This window comes from Mercenaria mercenaria, chromosome 13 (genome assembly GCF_021730395.1).
Source record: "Mercenaria mercenaria strain notata chromosome 13, MADL_Memer_1, whole genome shotgun sequence".
In the NCBI taxonomy this organism is placed as follows: domain Eukaryota; kingdom Metazoa; phylum Mollusca; class Bivalvia; order Venerida; family Veneridae; genus Mercenaria; species Mercenaria mercenaria.
The window spans coordinates 72,699,602-72,717,789 of record NC_069373.1 but is presented as its reverse complement, the minus strand read 5'-3'; the positions used below and the strand labels follow the sequence as shown (position 1 = coordinate 72,717,789).

At 36.8% G+C, this 18,188-nt stretch overlaps 1 protein-coding gene across 2 annotated transcripts in view; it reads right to left on the bottom strand.

Annotated features, from left to right (window-relative positions):
- Nucleotides 1-218: 218 nt before the first annotated feature.
- Nucleotides 219-18,188, bottom strand: part of LOC123528491 (kelch-like protein 24) — an 18,364-nt gene continuing 394 nt past the window's right edge. The window contains exons 2-3 of one of the 2 annotated variants that reach the window (XM_053522245.1): nt 11,871-11,950; nt 219-2,254 (exon numbers count right to left, since the gene is read on the bottom strand). In XM_053522245.1, the coding sequence (XP_053378220.1) occupies nt 479-2,239 (1,761 nt within the window). In that variant the 5' untranslated portion in view covers nt 2,240-2,254; nt 11,871-11,950 and the 3' untranslated portion in view covers nt 219-478. The remainder of the gene's footprint in view (nt 2,255-11,870; nt 11,951-18,188) is intronic. The other variant, XM_045308249.2, reaches the window with a different exon arrangement.

Below are 18,188 nucleotides of genomic sequence, written 5' to 3'. Positions count from 1 at the left end.
TATTGATGCTAGACGAAACGGTCCCATTTGGTTAACCTTGTACGGACGAACGGACAGGACAATCACTATATGCCTCCCGCATCAGTAGATGCCGGGGGCATAAAAAATATTTGCCAGTATCTTATAGAGCTTAAAACCTTAGACATGAAGAAACACTAAGCCCAAAATTTCAGTAAAATTTGAAATTGTTGTCCATAGGCTAAATACAATTAGACCTGTTGATTCTGTAAGTAACTGTAGATTCTATTAAGCGTAACTGCATCTACAGTTAAAATGCACAAACAAAGAAGCGCTCATTTCAACAAGGCTGCATTTTGGTCCCTCTATTTAACTTGATGAGAGTAAATGGAATGAATAGTTGACTCTTACATGCACCTATTGTGTTACACAACATATCCATATGGATGAAAAATGTTTTTGGGTTACCATTGTATCAAATACAGGCACAGTTTATTCTGATGACTACTCTAGTTTTTTTTCACTTCAGAGAATGTGGCAAAATAGTCAGTTTTAAACACACTGTGTCCTTATTTTCAAAATTGAAGAGATTATGTATGTGTTGAATGTTTGTCACATGTAAACATAAATCATAGTCAACAACAGAATAAGAACCTGTCCGTGGATAGCGGTAGTTTCTGCCGCCTATCTTGATAAGTTTTCCCTTACATATACAAGCACCAAAATTTTGCATCAAATCTTCCGGCATGTTCGGTATATCATGACCAATTTTACCATACTTCTCAATACAGTGGCCATCATCAGATACTCTCAATATTGCGTTCCCAAAGATATCCACTAAGAAAACAAGGCTTCTGTGAGGCACGGCAATCGAACCCGTAAACTCTGCCGGTAAAACACTAACTACTCTGATAGACTTTGTTACTGTATTATACTCAAATACAGAAGCATGCTTATGTTCTGGTGCAACACCATCTTTTACGAAGAAAATATTATCGTTCATCATATAAGCACATGTTCTAGTATGAACAACAAAACTGGCCTTCTGTTTAATTTCTTTCTGTACTTCCATTTTCCACTTTCCAGGTCTATTTTCACTGTCAAGTTTACATTTCTCTATAAACAACATATCATGTGTAACAACAACACTGTATATATAATCTGTTCTCTGGTCATAGAGTAAACAGTTAGTTTGGGATGAGACTAAATGTTCTAGTCCAGAAGTCCAGGCACCGGTCAGACCATTAAAATGGTATATTTTCTTTCCAGTAGATACCAGAATTTCAGACCTTCCACAATTACAAGCTGATATGCTTGTTGGTTTGACGTCTTCAAATTTTCCAAATTCTTCCTTATGATTATCTAATACAGCAGGATGTGAGTAGGTGAAAGTGCCATCTTCACCCTCCTCATACTGCAAAAAATCTATACTTGTTGGATTACAAACTGCAATAACGTCCAAAAGCTTGTGCCCACGCCTGTGTGCCGCTACCGGGTCCCCAATGTATTCAAACTGCAACCTAGGCTTAGACAAATATTCTAAGCACAACTGCTTCAAGTCTTCCAAGTCTGCATTTTCTTTAATAGCTTCATGTTCTAAGAAAGTCTTACTCATAAAGTCATTTGACAGAGCCAGGTACCGTATCTCTTTGACAAGCTCTTTTGCATACTGCCGGTGACCATCCAAATCAAAATCAATCCACGACAGCACAGCAGTGCAAATTTCATCTTCTGATGAACAACTTAAGCTTTCTGATCTGAGCAATTGTTTCATATCATCAAAACACAAAGAACCTAAAAATTCCTCATAATCTTCATAGATTTGATATTCACTGGCAATAAAACCTAGTATATGATCTGTCAGTTTTGTCAAATTCAACTGACGACTAACCTTCAGATAGTGCAGGTTTCTTTCTTTGTCAGATTTGTGCAATGTGTTCATAACAAATTCCACGCATGCCTCTTCGACAGACATAATTTGAAGGTAAGAAGCTGCATAAAGTAGTCCCTGAACGTTTGATTTATTAATCTCACATTGGCCTGTATACATGACTGTCAATATGTCCCGGAACTCGTCTGCCTCAATTGCTTTCAACTCCACAACCCCCTGTGTTACCTCTGTCATTCCTGACATAAATAGACCATGGAAATATGCACTCCAAGAGGCTAGAACTATTTTATGGCACTTGAACACTTCCACCCCAACTTTAACCTTTATATCAGAGAATTCCTCGGAATTCATAAACTTCTCCATTTCTTTGAATATATGTTTTTCAAGCATAATCCTTTGGGGGACCTGAAAAAGTTAATTGTTGAGTTTAGTCCTAAATTACTTATGGCAAATATATGACAACAATAAATTTTGTACAACTGTGTAGTTTTTTACCCTGAATTATAAATCTTTTCTGATTTTCTCTGAAAAACTCCTTTTCATATACAGAATTTCTTCTTGAAAAAATGATATTTTTTGCAAATTACAAATGTATATATAATTCAACATTTTTTTCACCACAGTATTAATCATAATAATGGAAATATAACCTTTATTTGATGAATTTGCAGGATAAACAGTAAACATTTGACATGTGTTTACAATTACACCTTCTGAAAAGAACAGCCAGGCTGTAAATTTAATCATGATATTTCTTGACCATCAGCTAATTAAGCCTTTGATTTCCTGAATGATTCTCAATAATATTACAATGTGGTCATTCAAGGCTCTAGAGAGGGCCTTAATGCAGAGTTTTATTGCACTGATGTAACCGAAATTATATGAGTGATTTTCAACAGGTAAATTATATATATATATATATATATATATATATATATATACATGTAACTGATTTTGACTGGCTGTCTTTATCAAAAGGCCTAATTATTTGAAACGTTCAAACTGTTGACCTACTAATACATAAAATTGAAGAATAAAGTTACTTAGTCTGATTCGTTGGTAGAAAAATAAAGGAAGTCTGACAGCTAGTCTTTGACGTAGAAGGAGCCCCGAGGATAAAGTTTATATACAGGTGTAACGGTCAGTTTTTTCCCCAGTCAGTTTTTTCCCCGGGGAAAAAACTGACTAGTCAGTTTCTTCCCCGGGGGAAAGAACTGACTAGTCAATTTTTTCCCCGGGGAAGAAACTGACTGGTCAGTTCTTTCCCCCCCTAGTCAATTTTTTCCCCCCCAATTGCAACTGGTTACTTTTGATCATTCTTATGGGGGGGGGAAACTAACTAGTCAATTCTTTCCCCCCTTCTCGATTTTCCTGGCTAGTCAATTATTTCTCCTGTTAGTGAATTGGAACTGGTATTATATTGGTTATTCTTAACTAGACTGCTTTTTTATTTCCAATAGTCTGTATTCATTTAAATTTCATATAAAATAAGAAATAGGTTTCATATTTTGTGTAAATTAAGAAATGTTTTTAAATGAACTTACTTCAATTTCTGTTAAATATTCTTTCTAATTGCTGGCCTTTTTCCTGTTTCAATTTCTTCTAAGGTAAGGAAATTACTGCTGGTCAGTTCTCCTCCCACCTAGCCAGTAATTGACCAGTTAGGTGGGGGAAGTAAATTGACCAGTCAGTTCTTTCCCCCTAGCCAGTACTTGACCTGTCAGGTGGGGGAAGAAATTGACCAGTCAGTTCTTTCCCCCTAGCCTGTACTTGACCTGTCAGCTGGGGGAAGAAATTGACAGTCAGTTCTTTCCCCCTAGCCAGTACTTGACCTGTCAGGTGGGGGAAGAAATTGACCGGTCAGTTATTTCCCCCAAGCCGTTTTTGCATAGGCTATTAAGTTGGAAAAGAAACTGACCAGTCAGTTCTTTCCCCCTTTGTCAGTACCTGACCTGTCAGGTGGGGGAATAAATTGACCAGTCAGTTCTTTCCCCCCTAGCCAGTACTTGACCTGTCAGGTGGGGGAATAAATTGACCAGTCAGTTCTTTCCCCCCTATTCTGTACTTGACCTATCAGGTTGGGGAAGAAATTGACTAGTCAGTTCTTTCCCCCCCCCCCCCCCCCCTGTACTTGACCTGTCAGGTGGGGGAAGAAATTGACCGGTCAATTCTTTCCCCCCCAGCCAGTACTTGACCTGTCAGGTGGGAGAAGAAATTGACCGGTCAGTTCTTTCCCCCTAGCCTGTACTTGACCTGTCAGGTGGGGGAAGAAATTGAATGGTCAATTCCTTCCCCCCTAGCCAGTACTTGACCTGTCAGGTGGGGGAAGAAATTGACCAGTCAGTTCTTTTCCCCCTATTCTGTACTTGACCTATCAGGTTGGGAAGAAATTGACCAGTCAGTTCTTTCCCCCTAGCCAGTACTTGACCTGTCAGGTGGGGGAAGAAATTGACCAGTCAGTTCTTTCCCCCCTATTCTGTACTTGACCTATCAGGTTGGGGAAGAAATTGACAGGTCAGTTCTTTCCCCCTAGCCTGTACTTGACCTATCAAGTGGAGGAAGAAAGTAAGTCCTATGACTTATGTAAACGCTCTCGACACTCACTCCAGATGGAACAAACCTCAAGTAGAGGCATGTGGTAGCTATGATGCCTTGCCTAAAGACATCATCACATTGGTCCTGAAGATAAAGTACAGGCTAGGGGGGAAAGAACTGACCGGTCAATTTCTTCCCCCACCTGATAGGTCAAGTACAGGCTAGGGGGAAAGAACTGACCAGTCAATTTCTTCCCCCACCTGACATGTCAAGTACTGGCTAGGGGGGAAAGAACTGACCGGTCAATTTCTTCCCCCACCTGACAGGTCAAGAACAGGCTAGGGGGGAAAAAACTGACCGGTTAATTTCTTCCCCCTCCTGACAGGTCAAGTACTGGCTAGGGGGGAAAGAACTGACCGGTCAGTTTCTTCCCCCACCTGATAAATCAAGTACAGGCTACGGGGGAAAGAACTGAATGGTCAATTTCTTCCCCCACCTGACCGGTCAAGTACTGGCTAGGGGGGAAAGAACTGACCGGTCAATTTCTTCCCCAACCTGACAGGTCAAGAACTGGCTAGGGGGGAAAGAACTGACCGGTCAATTTCTTCCCCCTCCTGATAGGTAAATTAATGGCTAGGGGGGAAAGGACTGACTAGTCAGTTTCTTCCCCCACCTAACAGAGCCAGTACTGGCTAGGGAGGATAGAACTGACTGGTCAATTTCTTCCCCCACCTGAAGATAAAGTACAGGCTAGGGGGAAAAGAACTGACCAGTCAATTTCTTCCCCCACCTGATAGGTCAAGCACAGACTAGGGGGGAAAGAACTGACTGGTCAATTTCTTACCCCACCTGAAGATAAAGTACAGGCTAGGGGGGAAAGAACTGACCGGTCAGTTTCTTCCCCCACCTGACAGGTCAAGAACTGGCTAGGGGGGGAAGAACTAACCGGTCAGTTTCTTCCCCCACCTGACAGGTCAAGTACTGGCTAGGGGGGAAAGAACTGACCGGTCAGTTTCTTCCCCCACCTGACAGGTCAAGTACTGGCTAGGGGGGAAAGAACTGACCAGTCAGTTTCTTCCCCCACCTGACAGGTCAAGTACAGGCTAGGGGGAAAAGAACTGACTGGTCAATTTCTTCCCCCACCTGAAGATGAAGTACACGCTAGGGGGGAAAGAACTGACCGGTCAATTTCTTCCCCCACCTGATAGGTCAAGTACAGGCTAGGGGGGAAAGAACTGACCGGTCAATTTCTTCCCCCACCTGACAGGTCAAGTACAGGCTAGGGGGGAAAGAACTGACCGGTCAATTTCTTCCCCCACCTGACAGGTCAAGTACAGGCTAGGGTTGAAAGAACTAACCAGTCAGTTTCTTCCCCCTCCTGATAGGTAAGGGGTAAGACCTGACCAGTCAATTTCTTCTCCCACTTAACAGGTCAGAAAAAAGTATATGCTAGGAGGAAAAGAACAGACCGGTCAATTTCTTTCCCGCACCTGACAGATATTGAATAGTAATGGCAATCAAACAGAAGTTAAAAAATTTGATTTGCCAAAAAAAAAAAACATGATTAAAAGTTACAAAAAAAGAAACATATAGGTTTATGCAAATGAAAAACAATACCTATTTCATCTGAAATTTAAATGGAAAATGAATAGACACTTGTATCCCTAATAACAATATCGAAAGAAACCAGTACTTGAAGGGAAAACTTGACTAGGGGGAAAGAACTGACTAGTCAGTTGTTTCCCCAAGGAAAAATCTGACTAACTAGTCAGTTTCTTCCCCTTTCAGAAAACTAATTCTAAGGGGGGAAAAACTGACTAGGGGGGGAAGAAACTGACTAGTCAGTTTTTTCCCCGGGGGAAAGAATTGACTAGTCAGTTTTTTCCCCGGGGAAAGAACTGACTGGGGGAAAAACTGGGCTGTTACACCGGTAATACATTTTCCTCTTGTTCTCAGAACAGAAAGTCACAACTTAGTGAAGTGTTTTAAGTGATTCAATTCTTTATTTATGAAGGAAATTGCATAAAACTTGGCAGTTGGTTTCTTTGAAGGGCGGTCTATAAAAGTGTATCACAGTTCTGTAATAAATGAACCCATTCTAAAAAACTTATCTCACTTTCTATCAATTCAGTGAGGAAATAATTGATTTATGTGTATAAACTGTTTTTTCCTGACAATTTAGAGAAAATAATGTGAAACACTTTGATAGTTTATATCGTTTATGGGACTTTCACACTACACACAAAATTTTGGCTCAATTGACGTACTGATGAGAATGTTGAATCTGTTTGATGGTAACAATTGAATTTTACACATTTTGCAAAAATCTTCTTCAACTACAATATAGTACCATTGTGTAGCTTAATCTTTCCCCTTCATTTTGGTATGCTCCATAGCATGCTTTTTCTACGGAAATGTGAAAAGTAAAATATGTTAAAACAAGGCATCCCTTCGCTCTTTAAGGCCTATGCAATTTTGACATATGTAAAATTCCTATGTAAAACTGAAATTATCGTAACAACACGAGAAATGCACGGGGATCAAAGAGAAACTAATCATAATGAGAAAATGTATCTCTAAGTAAATTATAAAGTATCAAAAACACTCAAAAGCATGTCCCAACAGTGTACTAGAAGAAAATGCATAGAAATTTTCGGTGCAAGTATTTGGTACCGTAAGTCTCTATATTTATACAATACAGTCGAAACTCGGTATCTCAAACTCGCTTACCTCGAAATTCCGCTTAAGTGGAAGAAATTTTCAAGTCCCGTCAAATTTCCTTCTTTATATATGTAATTCAACTTCGGTTACGTCAAAATTTGACTTACCGAAACTCCGGATGTGTGGAAAGGAATTTTCAGTCCTATCAATAAAATTTAAGTGAATTGTAAACTCGGTAAGTCGAAGTGAGTAAAATATGCGATAAAATTTCACACATGTCATTGTGAATGTGGCTGGTTTTTAACACATGTCCATGTTTATTGCCTATCCAGAAAGCCGTGATGCCGACATATCGAAGATGGCGGCGGTTATCTCATACTTGTTTGCGCTTGCCATAATGATAATTGTTTGATGTAAACATTAGATTTCTTTAATCAGCAGTCTTTGGTTTTTGAGACGTTATGAAAATTGCTTTTAATTTAAACTAATGAATTAATTAGTTTGAACAGTTGGGATCTTTGATAAGGATTAATTAAGGTAATCGTGATGAGACTGTATAAACTTTAACTTCTTGGGGGAAAGCATCATTCGTTCAAAATGTCAAATCGAAATGCTGTCAATCCTCTGGGAGAGAAACGTGGTGCAAATAGGAACTTGAACTCAAAAACATTTGAGATAAGTATCATTTCTATTCTTCGAAAAACTGAAAACTTTGATAAACACAAACTGTACGGAATCGTGTACGCGTAAAGTTCCATCAGCGTATAGATGGCATCAAGGAAACAGTTTCTATTTTTTTATCAAATCTTTTCTTAATGTGTACTCATTTCGTCCATATACGTCCCTCCTCATAACTCGAATTTCGGTTATCTCGAAATAAAAAGCATGGTCCATTGAAATTTGAGATATCGGGTTTCGACTGTATATATATTAATAAATCAAGGATATGTCAGTGTAAATGAGCTGAGCGTTAGTTTTCTAAGAAATCGTCGTAAAACTGTGTTACACAAATCACACGTGCACTGCTTTTTTACAAAAATATGTCCGCCATGTTTTCTTCAGTGAACGAAATAAAAGTAGTATTTTACCTTGGATTTCCTTATTGTATAGTACAATTCACTTTCTAATCTAAATAAAGCATCACTTTTTTAAAACATCCCACCGTCCAATCTTTTCTGATCACTTAACGATCACTCACAATTATAAAATAAATCCAACGTGTCATCAAAACTATCAATTTACACGGCTTCATGGACATCACGGCCTACTAACATTAAATTTGTAATCATGAGCCAACCAAACAAATGATGAAAGATCGGGACTTTTTCAAAGAAATGTTATATTTTCTTCAATTTTCTGATATTCTAACCTTTAAACAATCAAATAATATGCACAGAAATATATAACGAGGAATTTATGCCAAAATGTCAAAGGTTACTAGAACATAAATACAATAAATAAACAATCGCTTACAATGTTTTTGTAAGTCCTGTAAGATGAAACGGCTCATGAATGTTTATACATATGGAAGGGAATGTCCGCCAGGACATGCATGCTGCTAAATGACATTGCTATGTTATTTACTTATATATGAGTTCTGCAACATTGCAACTGCATTTTAGGGAATCTCCGCCAGGACATGCATGCTGCTAAATGACAAATGCATGTTGCCTTGTGTTACTCGTTTTTAACTAAATGCAACATCCATGTGTCTTTGAGTTACATTCCATCCGTTAGTGGCACACACCTTGCATCTTTCGTCACTGCATGTATGTAAAACGCATATTCTTGCGTGTAAATGGCAAATGCATCCATTCTGTGGCATATTAAAGTGTTTATGTGAACAAGTTCTAAGTGTTTTGTACATTTTACTTTCTGAAATTGATTAAATCGTTCCTCCATTATATAAAACTAACACATGCATGTTAACATTTAGTTGTTGCCTGTTGTTTTTTGTTTTTGATATATAGGTCCCTGTTGTAGACCTTTTCTATGTAGGTCCCTACTTTAAATTCACGGATTCTTAGTATTGCAATGATTGAAATTTATGCAAGGCGAAAACAGTGCTAAGTAAGCACTAAGCAGCACGAAGTTAATCAAATGCGAATTTAACATTTGTAATATGAAATTCGTAGAAAGCTGGGAACCAGAATTTCCGGCAGTTTCCGTAAAATCAGTGAACCATGAACGGTGTTTTAGTAAAATAAAATACCCAACGAATTTGCTTCCAAAAAACATACTGGTCAAAGCTGTTAGTAAATACATAGCAGATTCAGGAAGATTTGATTAATGTAAATTGAACCCATTTAACCCACGGAAACTACGGAACACGTAAATTTGCTGTCGAGAGTGGTCTCCCGCGTATACTAATTTGCACTAATTTTTTTGCTTTTTGTTGGTTCCCTGTAATGTTGTAATGCACTACCGTGCTTAAATTTTTGTTATACTGCAAGTTTAAATATTTAATAAAGCCATGTGTTTTAGTATATTATTTTTGCCGGGAAACTAATATAAACAAGAACCATGTGGTTGCAAACATCACTAATGTTAAATCCAAAAAGCAGTAACAATCAAGTTATGAAAAATTCGGAATATTCACAAGGCACAACGTTATTAATAGCTCGTTACATTCAGTAGCAACAAAGTCAAATACGCGTAAAAAAACATAGAATACAGTTAGTAATAGCATGAGAATACATTTCAATATTGCAGTAAGCAAACAAAAAGGTTGAACGCACTTGTCAGTTACATGCAAGAATAACCGATATTCATGAACGGACTGTTTTCTTAGCATTAAGAAGCATTAAAGATGAATTTCTTGTAAGGCAAATATAAGAAACTAAAATGCAGTTGCAATGTTGCAGAATGCATATGTAAGTAAATAACATAGCAATGTCATTTAGCAGCATGCATGTCCTGACGGACATTCCCTTCCATATATACATTCATATATATTCCGTATCGGGAACACTGAAAATCACAGTTCGATCTTTTCCTCCAACATGAAAACAGTAACTTTTATTCCTTTGTTTACATTTCAAACATGACGATTCACATATACGTTCAAGAATGTAAATTTCGTGCTTTCCGACCCACATGGTGTGTAAACTTTTGTTATTAAAAGTATGGTGTATTCGGCAAACCATTTGTAATTTCTGACTGTAAATATCATTTTGAGTATCATTTATGTTCACGAAATTTAATTGAATATTTAATTTTTATACCTGCAAAAAAAAACGTGATGGTCATGGTCACTGGCTTCGAATTCCCCGCCCATTACCGACGTGGGATGGAACCCTCACTTGATGTGTAAAACTTTTCACGTAAGAAAGCCATCCAGCTCAGGTTAGTGTCTCAATCTAGGTACTAGTCTAAGCCCCAAAACATGTCTGGAGGGGCACTTGGAGTCTTTACCCACCAACAAAACCTGGGAAAACTTCATTGTGTCATTTCGGTGTTACTCTCATCATACAAAATAAAACTTGTTCCCGTTTTGGTTTGTTTGTTTGTTTATATTTTTATATAAATGAATATGCAAAAGTCACCGTCATTGCAGTATTTGTTTGTTTCAGTGTAATGTGAAAATATATAATTACAATTATATATCAACAGTGAACGTCACATGAATTATATTTTCATGAGTGTTAATGTTTTGATCTTATATATAAAACAAACATATTCCTAGTGTTTTAAAGGTAAAAGTAAAGGTCTTGTTTATTGGAGTGCCACTTTTATTGAAAGGGCCAGCCAATTTGGCTTATGCAATACCATTATTGTGCTTTCCAATTACCTCCCAACTCCTACCACTATGCCAGGCGCCATGCGGATAGAAGTCGGTAACCATTCAGTCAGCTCGCAGCTCAAGAACCGGCCTTATCGGATCGAATCCCATGACAAACACCCCCATTTATATGTATATGAGTATGTACACGTGAAATTATATGTTAAGTGTAAATAGTATGTATTCACAGTGCAAATCTTCCAGGCTAATTAATACGTACGATATGTTTGCTTTCTCATGGTCTAACATGTCCGAAATGATCTATTCGATTTTTATCATAAAGTTCTAGTTTAATTTTCACCTTAAATTAAAGCAAACGTGTTCAATATGATTTTAAACTTTGAAGTTTAGTAGGCTGTAGCATTCTCTAAATCAAGGGTATTTTTATTACCTTCTGTGGTCAGTTATTTATTGTAAAAATGCTTTTTTAACCAAAGTGGAAAATATCAGGTACTTGAAAATGCAGCTTTCTGAAAGGTCAGTAAGAATTCTCGATGTCATTTGTCAGACATACCGCATGTACCGTGTAAATAAATAATATTATTACATAATTAATACCGATATTTCTTTTGTTGCACTTTGCGGACTTATGATAAAGTTATATATATCTGTCTGAGCAGTACAATCCCTGTAAATGCGCACTACGTAAGTGCTTGGGCCCTTCCCGCACACCATACCTATAGTTCGGACTTCTATAATGTGTAAAGGCATGTGCACAAATTGACAAATTTTGCCAACACCATGTAAATTGTAATGTGTTTTTTAGAAAAGTAATAAATGGAAATAGAAAAATAGCTCTCAGCTCATTTACACGGATAGTTCAGCTTTATTATGTATGTTATAGTTTTTCGCAGTTATGCAAGCTGACATAGAATACTGCTATCGAAAATTGTGACATGAACATACTGATAACTTTTCCCACTTTAGTCTTTTAATTAAAGTAAGAGTTCAGCACTTCATGGTTTTGGACACTACGCTTCCCTCTTTGATTGTGTCTGACGGAAGAGGGGGAGGACTCTATGATAAGCAGTTTTTAAATCCTACCAGGACTGAACTGTTTTGATATCTGTCTTCTGGCCTGTTTCGTCTGACCCTTAAGGGTGTTTCTCTTGTTGTTCTGTCTTCTGAAAAGGCATTGAGTACATACGTTTTTGGTTCTAAAGGTTTGCTTTTTATATTTTTATACACGAGCATTTTTGTGTTTTACATGCCATGCCTTTTTGTTTCCATTACCTGTGTTAGAGATTCACCTGGAAGGGATTACTTTTATTTACACTGTCCCGTGTCTTTGGAACATGATGGGGGTAAGAGTGAGGTTGGCTGCGCACCATAAACAGTCAGGGGGTAACTGTTTCAAGTTATTGCAGTTTATAACCCATTTGAGTTATTGCTTGAACTTTCATAACTTGTTTCAGTTATCATAAAATATTACAAAGCCCTCCTGTGCCAATTCCTCATTTTGAATGAGACTAATGCAGTTATTTCCTGAATCCTTGTCCTTTTATCTATACAGCTATGCAGTAAAATTTTTTACGCAAGGCTGATAAAGTTTTACGCAAATGTTTTTAAAGCTATAAAACTCTTAATATCCCATTATGCTTATCAGGTCATGCTCAGACTAAAAGAGAATTTGATTAACCACAGTTTGCTACTAATTTCACTTTAAAGGTCACTTTGTGAGAACAGCAAAAAGACTTTTTTTGAATAACTTACCTGAGTTAACTATATTCTATAACTAATACAGGTTATAAAATGCTTGAAAAAGTAACTGAAATAGGTAACTTAACTTAAAACAGTTACACTCCTGACTGATAAACCGGTTTAAGCTCCCCAGTGGTGTTTTTGCCACTGACCGTTCCAAGGCGGTGCCCCACTGTGTTCCTTTGTTTGTTCGTTTTGTCCTCTTGTGTAGGCTTTGTGTGTGTGCGCGTGTATGTGTGTGTGTTCCTTTTTTGTTCATTTTGTCCTCGTGTGTTGGCTTTGTGTGTGTGTATGTGTATGTGTGTGTGTTTGTGGTGTGCACTTCTGCGTGCTGTAGGTTTCGTTTTGGGGAGGCTGCGATTTTGGTACGTGCTGGAACAACTGATACGGGGACTGGAAAGCGGCATTTATCTTATCTTATGCTGTTGTCCAGTCGAAGCGTATGCCGTAGGTTATTCTACTATTACTCACACACTTACGCCTTACAGTTTAACTCGTTCTTTCTGTGTAAATTTGGGAGAGCATTTGCTGAATTTTTTGTTGAAAACAAAAGTTCTGCCATGAAATTATTGCCTGCATCTGTTTTTAAATGGAAAATATCTACATTAATGTTACTTTTCGCCCTGTGAAAATGGCTAAATCTAGGCTTGTCTTACCCAGAGAGAAAGATGTCGTTTTTTACATGATATTTGCCTTGTTGATTCAGAGTATGTAGAACGATAAAATTAGGACATATTTTAATGAAAATAGCAAGTCGAAACTGTAAACTGTTGCCTGAAAATATTTGTTTATGATATTGCCTTGTTCTTCACCATTTAAATGCGTGTTTAACCTAGATGATTTTCTGCAGTTTTATCTAAAAATTCGGAATACTAAATGTAACTTCGTTGTCGGCCTTTTTAAAAATTTTATTGTTATTTTAATTTAAATACATTGTATTTTTCACACATCAGTTTTAAGATTAAATTCATTCAACTAATTTTTGGAGTTTAAACAACAATTTCGTTTGAAACATTCTCTGCGTTCAAGAAGAATGTTTGTTTCTGTATGTAAATATCTGACATTATAAACAATAATTATAATTATGGCTCTACAAGATTAAGAAAAGTGTCAGCTTTCTGCGGTTTTTTTTCTCCATTTTATTTATTCAAATCCAACAAAAATCGGTCCTTTGATAAAGGTTTGAAGTTACGTGGTAAAATATTTCTTCAGGGAAGTGAGCTCGAGTTAATTCATAATAATTAAGCATATCACCACATGCAGTCGCATGCTGTTTTTCTTTCAGAATCCCTTTAGATCAATCTCTGATCATCTAATTATCGCCACTTAACATGTGACTGGTAAACCTTTTGAACAAAAACAAAAAGTGTTATAGCTCCATGATAAACATGAGGTAATATGCTAATTACATGCGAATCGATAGCGGCGAAAACAAAATATCGATCGCTAACGACTGGTCGATATTTACAGGTATGGACGACAGCATACTACAGATAAATGTATTGATTTATACGGAGTGTCTACTCCCCGTATTAGACCTTCCTGGTACGTGGCATTCCCTGTTTGATATTTGTCTTTGTTTTAATGTACTGTCACATTGGAAAAAAGTTTGTTTTACAGTAACTTCGAAATTCCTCAGAAATCATATCATGTACCCCACCAACCAAATTCATAATTTCAAAATAGCAGTTCTTAATGGGCCAATTCGTTTCACTTTTGCGGCGTACGCTGTTTCGCCGCATGCAACCGGCTAGGCGTTCGTTTGGCTTGCTGGCACTGCCCGGGTCTATCCGGCGTACGGCAATGTGCACCGGTCTTGCGAGATAGGCAAAGCGGCAAATCTTATATTTTCGCGATATAAAATCGGGTAAACATTTGGAAATTTGGGTTAGTACCAGTAAATGTAGAAACATACTGCACAAACTTTTTGCTAAGTTATTAAGAACAGGCCACAAGAGGAAATCATAATAAATTGGAAATTTATTTATTTGTATTTGCAGCTCAAGTGGCCGGCGTACACCGAAACATTCATTTATTAATAAACTGGCGAGATTTTTTTTCTAGCCGCCCTCATGACCGGTGTGCCCCAGGTTGAGTGAAACGAATTGGCCCAATGACTAAATGAAACAAAAAGTATAGAGCAGTAAGCAGGCTGGTAACATTGCCCTATCGGGCTTATGACACAAAAAATAGTATTTCTTGAAAAATAATGAAGCTATTTCTTTCAAACTTTGTCCATTTATTAAGCATACCATATAATGCTTAACAAGATAGAAATAACTTTGTTGCCTTCAGTTTTGTTAGAATTACTTCCCTTTTTCAGTATTTTATGATGCACAATTTTTGAAGTCCAAACAATATATGTTTTAATGCAATGTTTAAAACAGAAAAGGTTCAGTGGCTTTCTATTGCTCCAAACTTGTGCGCCAATACCTTTATTCTATGTATTTAGAGTAAATACTTTGTTTCTAGTGCAGATGTATGAGCAATGTTTTTAGAACATTTCTCAATAATGTTGTAAGTGAAAGCAGAGTAAAATGTATACATTCCTTTACTAGCGCAATAATTTAGAGCATTAGAAAGCCATTGAACCCTTTTTTGTTTTAAACTTAGGATTAGAACATATTTTTTTTGGACTTCAAAGATTAGAGTGGTGGAACCTATGCTCGCGGTATTTTGTACATATATTATCTTTTTAAGAAGCAAGCAAAAATTATTATTTTGATCTGCCTATACAAAAACATAAAGTTATCCTCCTTTTATCGAAACATATTGTTAATGTGCGTCATCATGTGACTTAGTCGTCTCGTGAGCTATCGACACGGCATACGTGAAAAGGTGAAAATTCACCCTGAAGGGAACTTATGCTGGCGGTATGTTATATCTATTAAACTAAGCGCGAAAAAAAAATCAGCAGGCTAAAAATGAACAAACAAGCATATGCGAATATAATATTTAGAATATTACTCATTGATTATGTGAAAAACAAAAGAAATGAGGATAAATTTTAGTATGTGCCTCTATGTGTATATTTCCCTTACAGAAATGGAGTCACTATTAGAACGTATAATAATGTTATATAAAAACAGAATGCTCAAGTACTGATGATTCAAAAAACGACAGTGATTAACTCACTAATGATTCCTACATTTCTTTTGTGTGTAGGAAAATTACTTCTCCCTACATTTCAGAAAGAGCCATTTGGACTTTGTCAAAATACTAAGATCAACATCGATCTTTTTCATGGTTCGACAGGCACTCGTAGTGTAGCCAGGCGTCAAAATCATCACATCTTGCTCTTAAATGTATTTTATATCTGAATGTAATGCATGATTTCTAAAAATCTAACTTTAGTTTGGCGATTTTGACATATCTATCTGAGATTTGTGCGACGGATACAGATTGCGTAAAATGTATCGGCTGCTGTATACGTCACGTGAGCGGCACGCGCGGCTATCGCTACGTTTGTTGTAAAGGCATTTCACCACTGGTTGGCGTTGAACATAGCATGATGAAACATTTTTATCTGTGCTCCTGTAGAGAGCGTATTTATCGAAATACCGCGAGCATAGGAATACCGCGAGCATAGGTTCCACCACTCTATGTGTCATAAAAATCTGAAAAGGGGAAATAATTCTACCAAACCTGAAAGCAACCAAGTTATTTTTATTCTAATTTGTACTATTTGTTATGCTTAATAAATGGACCAAGTTTGAAAGAAATATCTTCATTATTTTTCAAGAAATACTACTTTTTGTGTCGTAAGCCGGGAGGGTCTTTTCACCCCAAGACACCCCAAAACACCCAAAGACACCCCAAGACACCTAAAAATATTAACTATCCTATTGTTTAGTATCAAAATGTCAAAATAATAACATATTTTAATGTTTTAGGTGATAGTTTTCTTTTTTTCTGAATCATAAAAAAGGTAACTTTAGAAAAAAAAATAATTCAAGGGGAATAATCCAAAAAGCTTAACTATGATAAAGTCTAAAGGAGATCCAGTTATTTCCCTTTCATTCAGAAGTTATTTGTGTTTTTAAAATATGTTTGTAAATTTGAGTAAAAAATAAAAATGTTTTACTGTAAGGGTGTCCGGGATCTGCAGAACGACTATAACCAAGGGAAATAAATAAATATGTAATTAACATAGTAATGTTGGCTTTACCTCCCTTTCACATTAATAGCAAGTTCATTTCAGCTGATGTTCTTAGATGTATTTCCTTGAAAAAATCTACTCTAAGGTTATCTTAACTGTTACAGTCTGTATTAGCATGTCTTTAAGATATATATTTTTAATAAATGAGGAATAAGGTCAGTAATTCGGTCGAAAATGTGCTTCCGTGGTGTAGTCGAAAGAAGTCCATAATAAATAGATCCTAATTTTCCCATTTTCTGCGCAAATTCGTGTAGAACGAGTGCTTTAATCACAACTTTTCGCTACTAGAATACATTCTGCATGAAATGAGACGGTTTTCATGTTCATACAACCCACATGGCCAGTTTTGCAGATCGAAACCGGAAGTAGGTGTTCCATGCGCGGAGGAGAGCAAATATGCGCCATTTTTAGGGTAGCAGACCACAACTGACTGGCATTTCACTAGGAACTATTCAACCCCCTATTTTCTTTTCATTTTTTCGTTAATTTTTGATAGAACTTTCATGAAAAATTGGTGCAGGAAAAAGTGATGTTCTCTAAAGATACGTAAAGACGACATGAAGTTGTCGTTTTTTATATGAAACAAAGAAGGATTTGAATTACTGACCTTTAACCTATAAGAGCTGAAATAAGACTATTCTCGAAACGCATCGTAATTAGTCTTTATAGCCATAAATCGGTTGTATATGATATAAAAGAGTGTTTCCAATGCAAAATAATAATGAAATTTGAAAAATTTTGAATTTTGACCTTATTTTATGTACATGCGTCTATTTCAGCAGCGATTTCTGGGATTTAAAAGCCAATACTTTGTCTCCAGAATGTCAGAAAATGCACAAAATGCATCCTTCTGGGTCTTATTCATGACGGAATGAATGATATTTCAGAATCCCAGTGAAAAATGATGCAAAAAAAGTGAAACTTGTACCAAAATATACAATAAAAGGTCCATAAGGCCAAAAATTAGCCCTGTAAATGGGTAGGGGGTGGCTTCTATTAAATGTCTATATTTCTCCAAAATCTCGAAATTTCACTATGAAACTTGGCAATGTGTTTGGTATTACATCTTTCTTGGAAATAGAGATGAAAATGGTGTGAAATTTGATAAGAAACATTTCTTATAGGAATAAGGTCAGTGATTCGGTCGAAAATGTGCTTCCGTGGTGTAGTGGAAAGAAGTCCATAATAAATAGATCCTAATTTTCCCATTTTCTGCGCAAATTCGTGTAGAACGAGTGCTTTAATCACAACTTTTCGCTACTAGAATACATTCTGCATGAAATGAGACGGTTTTCATGTTCATACAACCCACATGGCAAGTTTTGCAGATCGAAACCGGAAGTAGGTGTTCCATGCGCGGAGGAGAGCAAATATGCGCCATTTTTAGGGTAGCAGACCACAACTGACTGGCATTTCACTAGGAACTATTCAACCCCCTATTTTCTTTTCATTTTTTCGTTAATTTTTGATAGAACTTTCATGAAAAATTGGTGCAGGAAAAA